This window comes from Triturus cristatus, chromosome 2_1 (assembly GCF_964204655.1).
Source record: "Triturus cristatus chromosome 2_1, aTriCri1.1, whole genome shotgun sequence".
In the NCBI taxonomy this organism is placed as follows: Eukaryota; Metazoa; Chordata; class Amphibia; order Caudata; family Salamandridae; genus Triturus; species Triturus cristatus.
This window is the reverse complement of record NC_140581.1, coordinates 1033845301-1033853865: the sequence shown is the minus strand read 5'-3', so window position 1 is coordinate 1033853865 and position 8565 is coordinate 1033845301. Positions and strand designations below refer to the sequence as shown.

The window sequence follows — 8565 nt, the reverse complement described above, 5'->3', positions numbered from 1 at the left end:
TGTGCACCCCTGTGTGCATCCACAGGGAGTGAGGCACAAGGAGGCCCTGTAGCCCCCCCTTTCTTTCCTCACTGTCACTGTTTTCATGGAGGAAAGACCTCTATGAAATCATTGGCTGTGAGGAAAGTCGTAATATGCTTGGCGGGACCGTGGCGGTCCAGCAAAGCATATTACTGCCTCAAGACCGCCGCACCACCGACAGGGAACAGTAGTTCCCTGGAAGAGACGGATGTCCTTGGGGGGCACGATTGCCAAGCTCATAATGTGGGGGTCGAAAGACTGCCATCGCCGTCCCACCATGAGTCTGATGGTCCGAGGACTACCAGACTCATAATTAGGCCCATAGTTCCACATGAAATAAATTTTCCACAGACAATTGAGTTTCTTCTATTGTTCTGCTTATGTGAGGGCGGATGTCATTTTTGATCGGCGTTCCCTTGAGTTCCTGAGTAGGGATATCACTTTAATTTTCTGTTTGCTGCAGATGTGTCATTTCAGTCAAATCCCTCCCAATCCTGCGTCTGTGATTCACGTAGAGTGAGCCTAGCCGCTCCTGCTTACCCGCACGTTCCACTAAGCATTGGAGAATCAGCCCTAATCCAAACTTGATTCCAACTGGCATCGCTTGGACCTGTTTCCGTCCGAGCCCTAAGTCTCTGTATCACGGCTGACGCAGGCAGGGCCAGGAGCACAGTGTCAAAAAGCGCTTATTTCGCCAAGGCTCTCTACACACTCCTCACGGAACTCTGGAAGATATTCTGGAAGAGCTCTCAGTACCACAGTTCGATCCCACAAGGAAAAGGGGCTGTTTTGTGAAGCAGGTAAATGGAGGGTACTAGTGTTAATTTGGAAAAAAATGCTTATTTCGGGGAGGGGGTTCAGAAATTGCCTCACACCCTAATGTAGTAAGTAGTATTGTTATGGCTCTGCCTCTGCAGCTGAAATCAATCAATTAAACTTCACTTCAATGCTGGGTATGCCCATAGCAGCCCTAATGTCTGCACGTTCTCGTGTGGCTTCCGACGCCGGGCAAATTAATTCTCTCAGCAATATATGCGATGTCCCCAAAACAAGATGGCGCCCAAAGTAATACTTTTTGGCGCCTCAGGCTAGCTTGGAATATAGTAACTAAAAGGGACCAGCCCTGTGAGCCTTCTGTACTCCGGAATCCTGGGAAATATGTTCCCAGCAAACCTGGCAAATAAAAATCCGGATAGGTTTTTTTTTCCAGGGAGATCAGTTCGTAAGGTGACACATTAGTCGCTGTAGGAACGCAGAGAACAACATTTGGGAGCTTATTTGTTTTTTGTGATGAAAATAAATGTACTTAATTCCTATGGTGTACGGTGGGTGTTTCACAGTCCATAATTAAGGGCAGCTTTAGTCGAATGCAGACTAAACGGAACGTGATTCTAAATACTTCATTTTTTTGTTTCAGATAGTTGCCCTTATGAATATGAAACTCTCGTGTGCCCTCGCTCTTCTTTTGATTGCCCTGCATTGCACACAGGTAAATATGCTTGAAATACTTATGCACATGTAGCAATTACAAAGTGTCGTGCAATGTTCTATAATGAGGCCGGTGTTAAGCAAGAGGTGCCTCATTCCTTGTCTTGACGTTTTTGTGGCTCACAGTGATGTGCCTGTGGTTGGGATCAGTGGAGACCTGTCTAACTAACGCTGCAGGCCGCACCCTACCTCTAATTATCCCAGAAGGCTTTGTGGGCACCCTTGCCTCTTATAAGATCATCTCATTCACAGGCAGGGAACTTCATTGAAAAATGGTCTAGTGTATAAATGCTCAGGCCTGTAACCACCTGACCTGATATCTTAGCGTAATGCCTACAATTAAACACATGGGGGCAGATTTATGAGCCCCTTGCGCCACTTTTGCGTCACTTTTCCCATGTTAAAAGTGACGCAAAAGTGGCGCAAGGGGCTCATAAATCTGCCCCATGGTGTGCTCTTAGGCAAATCACTGCATCTCACTGTGCCACAGTTCCATTATCTGCAAAGTGTTTCATAGTGAATTAAACAAGAATCAATCCAGCATTTCATACTCTTCATATAAGGAACATCTACATATATATTGTATCAAACATCTCCCCTTTGTTCCTGATGTGGTCACATTTGTCCATGTAACGGTATGTATTAAAAAGCCACTCACTTACTTGGTAAAAAAGTCTACTACAAAGTCCATGTGACGTTTGGGTCAACCTGATGCATTTGGCATCTAATAGGCATCCAACTCACTCTGTTACTTCTTCCTGATGGTTTCATAATATTTAGCTCGGTTTACTACACGGTTCTTCAGGAGGGGCCTGCTTCGGCAACCAAGATCAACCAGACAGCTCTTACCTGGTTCTAACATCTCACCTTCAAAAGATACATTTCCCAACTGAGCGGGGGTGAGGCCGCTTCACCCACAACTCATGCCGCCGGGGATGGACTGTCCCCCTCTTGCTACGCCACTGTCTTGGGGAAAGTCACTCTTACAACAAAGACACGCAGTTGCATTTGGATGTGACCATCCAGTCCCATTCCTTCCAGCATCAGCCCCATCCACACTGGCATTGGTCTTCGGTACTTAGGTTGAAGTGAAGCTCAACTCAACCCAGCCGAAGAAGAAACCTTTCTCTTTGGACACAGGGGCGGGTTTCCCCTTTTGGATTTGACTCGACCCCCTCACTTTGACCAATCCAACACTTTACCCACCTGAGGACTTAACAAGACCAACTGAGACTTGAGGCCCAAAGTGCTCTTCTCTGGCTAGCTATCCAGTCCTGCACCACCTTAAAACATGCCTGCACAGCTTTGTAATGTTTGCCTCCCGCAGCCTCGCAGTACCAGAGTATTAAGCGGTGGCATAGCAAGGGCGTCAAGGGTCCTTGTGCAGGACATTAAAATGGGGCACCTGACCAGTGGATGGGTAGCAAAATACTGCAATAATCAGGATTCATTGGACCCCAGAGGCCACTGGGCTCAGGCGTCCCAACTTCTACTACTCCAGTACCATTACCCCATTACCACAAGCATTATCACTATCACCATTGAATTTGTGTCTTTACAACGCATGCGAATACATCGCATGCCATAACAACGTGGTTGTTACAACAACGCGTTGTTACAACGCAAACCAGTACAACGACTTGCTGTAGGTGGCGCGCTGGATTTAGGAATAATATTATTTACTATTCCTACTCCAGATTGTGCAACAGCAGGGAAGGTGTTGGATCATAAATCCAACACCAGCAAGCGCCCTGCAGCAGGTCGTTGAAACGACTTGCGATGTAATGGTACACTTTGTAACAACACGGTTGTTGTAACAACCACGTTGTAAAGGCACCGAGTTGTAAAGGTACAGCGTTGTTGAGGCAGCGTTGTAAACGCTGTTTCCCCTCACCATTACCACAGCCAGCAATTTTCACTATGACAGCGAACATTACTGCCTCTACCATCACCGACACCAGCATTATAATCACTGCCACCACACCCATTACTATTTCCACTGTTACCACCATTACAGCATTACAGCCTCCGTTTGCACTCTTTGCTACATGAAAGCCAGAGCTTATAGTTTTGCAAATGTTTACTTTTATGTTTTCTATCCTGTGCCCCTGTGTGTTAATCCACCTTCTCTTCATCATGCTGGGTATCACTGTCTGTATTCAAAATATGTCCGGGATTCAAGATGGCGGTGGAACATAAATTCCCAAAGAAAATAAAAAAATAAAAGGAATATTTGGGGAGTACAGACAGCGCAGGAATGGAACGTAGCACTGAAATGCTGAAGGTTATAGTCTAAAGATACTTGTAAGCAGTGCTTGAAGGGGGCGGGAGCTATTGGAAATTATGTGCCCAATCTTTCTTAATTTTACACTAATAGTTTCCAAATTTCTTGTGGCCTTGCCCCCAAATTCGCTGACCCAACTTATGATAGTACCCATACTTTTTATGCACTTCAATCTCTGCTTGAAAGACTGTTATATCGCTAAGGGCAGCCATGTTACAGAGTCAAAGATGAAGCTTGGTGGTTAAAGGAAGCGCCATGTTGTGCAGGAAAGGAGTCAAATAGAGACAGAAACAACATTGAATTAATAGCGTGTGGTTTGGGGTCTCCCCTTTTTATTCAAAAGGGCATTATTGGTTTATGCTGACCGAAAAATGATGCAAGGCCCAAATCAAAGGAAGATTGAAGAGCATAGAGGGATTGAAGCGAATGTCACGCAATAACAATAAAAGAATTCAAAAGCTGACTGACTTTTGTCCTGTTTTGATTTTTTAGATCCACAGCACCAGTCATCACCGGAGACGACGCCCATGTGTAAGTAGATATTTTTATTTTATTAGTGGAAAAGACAATGGCATGATTTTTACCTTCAAAAACGTAAATTTTCAATAATAAAATTCAGTCAGATTGTCTGAATAGCCACGACGATTATAAATGCAGTAAATGTACAGATATGATGAATTTCGAAGCAGTTTATACGCATATTTCTCGATCATTCCGAAAGCAAGAATAGATTTTACTATTGGGGTGGGGGGGGGCGACAAACCTAAGCTTACTCCAAACCACAGTCATGCTTTCATCCTCATTATATTAAATAATATCATAATGATAGCCCTACCCCTCTAACTCGTCCCTTTTACCAGTCTGCAGTCTTGGGAACACCTTCGACTGAAATCTCGCAAAGCTGTCTTCGGGGTAAAGTGCTGTAGTCGCGTGTGATTTTTGGCCATTTTCCTTTCTGAAAGGCTCCTGCAATATTTATACTTTTTGAGCCATATTCAGATTAAGGTGATGATTTTTATACAAGTAAAGAAAATATATATATAAAAATATTTTAGTAAACAGTGCATAATCTCACCCTTTTTTTCTCAGTTGTGACAATTAAAATGTAAGGGCCTACAACAGATATGATAATTTCTTAATCTGACACATTGAAAAATTAGTCCCTTTAGCACAATTTATCTCTTTTCCAACTATGCAATGAGTGCAGAATGTTGTGCTGACCCACGCTTTATCCTCGAGCAATAATGCTTTCACTTGACTATTACTTATGAAGTGAGTCATTATCTTGAAATTGTGTTTTTTTTCTTTGCAAATAACGCAGCAGCCAAATACTTTATATAGAACCATTCCCACTAATAGAGGGGAGGGGCATCGTCAATGAATACAGTCACTATATCTCATGAGACATGCCTCTTGCTACATTCAACAATGGCAATGAATGCAATATTACTTTCAGTGCAGCTGTATATTTTGTGGTGTCCAGCATAGGCCTAAGAGGGCTTGCCACATCTATTTTTTTAGGATTGCCACTTCATTTGGGGTATTTAAATGTATCTTATGTGGATATCCTGAAACTCTGTCATGGATGCAGCAGCCTCCTAGATCCACGCTGGAATATGCATCAATGTATGATACCTTAATATTTACTGCAATATCCAATGTATTTCACCTTTCATATATTATCTTTAGATGGTGGAATAGTCATAATGCATAAAGAAGCTAAAAAAATAAGAAGCAAAATATTTTATGAAAAGTTTTGTTTCATATTTATTATTTTACAGATAAAACCACCAGTACCGACCATCCCAACAACTACACGGAGGCCAACAACACCAGTGGTGACTACAACCACAACTGAAAAGACAACTACAACAACAAGGACAATTCCAACCACAGCTACATCACTAACAACAGCTTCATCGTCAACTCCAAGCACATCATCGAGAAGCACATCAACGCCAACAACAGCTTCAACAGCGAGTACATCCTCGGTGCCAAGTACAGCTTCAACGTCAAGCACAACATCAACACCAAGTACTACATCAACACCAAGTACTACATCAACAACAAGCACCACGTCAGCAACAAGCACCACACCAGCAACAAGTACAGTCTCAACAGCCAGCACAACTGCAACAACAACTCAAAGTACGACAATCGCCAACAGGGGGGATGTATAGCAAGAAGTTAATCCCACGCCACCGTCATGTTTAAAACAATATTGATAAACTGGTGGCAATCTGTTATAATACATGGGATTACACAAACATTGGACAGCTGTAAAAAATATATTCCGCAGGTTAAGACTGAGTTATTTATTCTCTGTACAGACTTGATCAAGTAACTACTCGCTCTAAAAAATTACTTCACCTGGTAGGACAAGCTAAAGCAACACAGACACAAGTATTCCCTGCATTTAGATAAAGAAGTGGGGATATACGCGCTTCTTCTACAATTTGCCTAATTCAAATCATCCCGCAGCACCAAACATCTCAAGTATATGTGTGAGATCCTTTGTGTCGTCTGCTCCAGGATTACATTTTCCTGTGCCTTTTTGCATCTTTGAATCTCGCCGCTATTGATTGTTACTGCAATGCTGTTTACAGACCTCGTTTGTATGTCTGTTATTAAAATGAAATAATGTTTAATCGATGTTGAGTGTTCTAAATGCAGTCAATATATTTGCCTAGCAAATTTGAATCAATTAATGCTAAGAATTATTGGGAACAAAATAGCTGTTGAAAACAGCAAAACTAGACATAAATTGCTTAGCAAACCCTTTAATCAAACACCTCCTTACCCCTCGTGAGCAAAATGACCAAGAAGTGTGAGACAAACCAATGAAATAACTGCATAGAAACTGAGCGGCAAATTTACAAACAAATGCCGGAGCACTGTGCTACGCAAAATTTGGCAACGCTGCCCTCTGACATTTTTAAAATGGAAGGATGCGCCGTATTTACAAAAATACGGCACACCCCTGTGTTTCCCTAACGCTGGCACAAAAAAAGTTGCCTAGGACCAGCGCAGGCACCTTGCCGACATGTTGCAAGGGTGCCTGAACTGCAGGGGTGATGGTATATGTGCAAGAAGGGACACCTTCCTGCACATAAACCATAATTCATGGCAATTTGCTCTTTCAATGGGTGCTGCAGAATGCAGTACACATAGAAAGAGCAAAAAACAAGGAGACATTAATAATTTCTCCTCATATCGCCATTGTAAGACCAGATATTACCTGGCCTTAGTTTTTGGCGCTGCCCCAGCCTTGGAAATCTGGGGCAGCGTCAAAAAGCAATGGGTGTTGCGGTGGAACATCAACACCCATTGCCCGCCCCTTTGCCACTGCAGCCTACTGTGAAAAGGGGCATATTTACAAGGTGGCGTAAATATTGGGAATGTCGCAACACAACAGAAAAAGTGATGCTCTGGTGACACTCTGGTGGCAAAAGGGGCTTGTAAATATGCCCCTGATTTTCTACTAAGAACGTACAAGACATTGGAATGGAAATAGTGCAGCACAGAACCATCTACAGTGCAGCGAATGGTGATCGTTTGAGTACTCTGGCCAAAGGACTGGTGGCGTCAATATTGCTGTTAATGAATCAGTTGCTTTTCACAGCATTGCCAATTAAATGCTCCCTTAAATACTGGAAGCACAGATGGGCATGTAGGGTATACCACTAGACTAGTTTCATCACTTTCTCCTGGACCCGGACTCAGTTAATCTGTCACCAGCTCTTCGAGTCCATCTACTTGCCCTGGTGGGGCACCCAGGATTTGGTATTTTTACTCAATCTGTTTAGGGTCTATATTTTGGCAAAACTCTTACACACTTTAATGTTTCTTCTGTAGTTGATAACCTGCTTGTCAGGTATTGAGCAAAGTATGTTTAGCACGTTGTAAGGAGTGTGTTTGTCTGTGGCACTGACATCATGCAAACATCATACAGTGCAAACTGACACATGCATCAAGTTAGGATTTTGCGAGTCCTTAATTGCGAATATTAAGGATTCGCAATTAAGGATTCGCAAAATCCTATGCATGTAGGACTCGCTATAATACTAGCGAATACTACACATTCCTTATTTGCGACCCACAAATTGCGAGTCGCAAATAAGGAATAGCTTCCCATTCATTCCGACGGGCCTACAGGCCCATAGGAATGAATGAGAAATTGCAAGCTCAATTTGCGAGTACCGATAGGTATTTGCAAATTGCGCATGCAATTTCAGGGTGAAAGAGTGTCGAAAGGACACCCTGTTGCACCCCTGGAATTGACCTGTGCACATATGTTGTGCACACACATGCCCTATGGGCATGTGTGTGCGCAACATGAAAATTTGAAAAATGCACAAAAGTTCATTTTTCAAAGGTTTTGCAAATTACCATGAAGTTCAACTTCATGGTAATTTGCACCCCCTATTAGCGAAATCGCTAATTGTATTACTTTATTGCATTGCATTTAAGGAATCTCAATTTGCAATTCCTTAAATGCAATCACAATTTAAGTAATCGCAATTTAGAGATTACTTAAATTGCAAATTTTGCATTTGGGATGATGCATCCCAAATGCAAAAATACTGGTCGCAAAGGGGAAGATTCTGAGAATCTGCCCGTTTGCGACCGGTTTTTCTTTTGATGCATGTGCCTGAAAGAGAAGGAGCTGTCCTTAAATTTGGTCCAAGCCTGTTCCTTCACTCAGAGCTGCCACATATTTAAAACCTGCTCCAAGAGAAGAAAAAGTTCATGTTATCGACCACTTTCCCAAG

General features: G+C 42.8%; 1 protein-coding gene across 1 annotated transcript; it reads left to right on the top strand.

Annotated features, from left to right (window-relative positions):
- The first annotated feature begins 754 nt into the window (after positions 1-754).
- Positions 755-6395, top strand: MUC7 (mucin 7, secreted). The gene is made up of 4 exons (XM_085640815.1): positions 755-821; positions 1439-1510; positions 4286-4324; positions 5575-6395. Exons 2-4 carry the CDS (start codon positions 1451-1453, stop codon positions 5971-5973), a joined length of 498 nt encoding a protein of 165 aa, XP_085496941.1. The 5' UTR covers positions 755-821; positions 1439-1450; the 3' UTR covers positions 5974-6395.
- The last annotated feature ends 2170 nt before the right edge of the window (positions 6396-8565 follow it).

Coding starts and splice junctions, on each gene's coding strand:
- MUC7 (XM_085640815.1), top strand. CDS start 1,451: ATGAATATGAAACTCTCGTGTGCCCTCGCTCTTCTTTTGATTGCCCTG. Junction 1,511..4,285: donor TTGCCCTGCATTGCACACAG/GTAAATATGCTT, acceptor TTGATTTTTTAG/ATCCACAGCACCAGTCATCA. Junction 4,325..5,574: donor ACCGGAGACGACGCCCATGT/GTAAGTAGATAT, acceptor ATTATTTTACAG/ATAAAACCACCAGTACCGAC.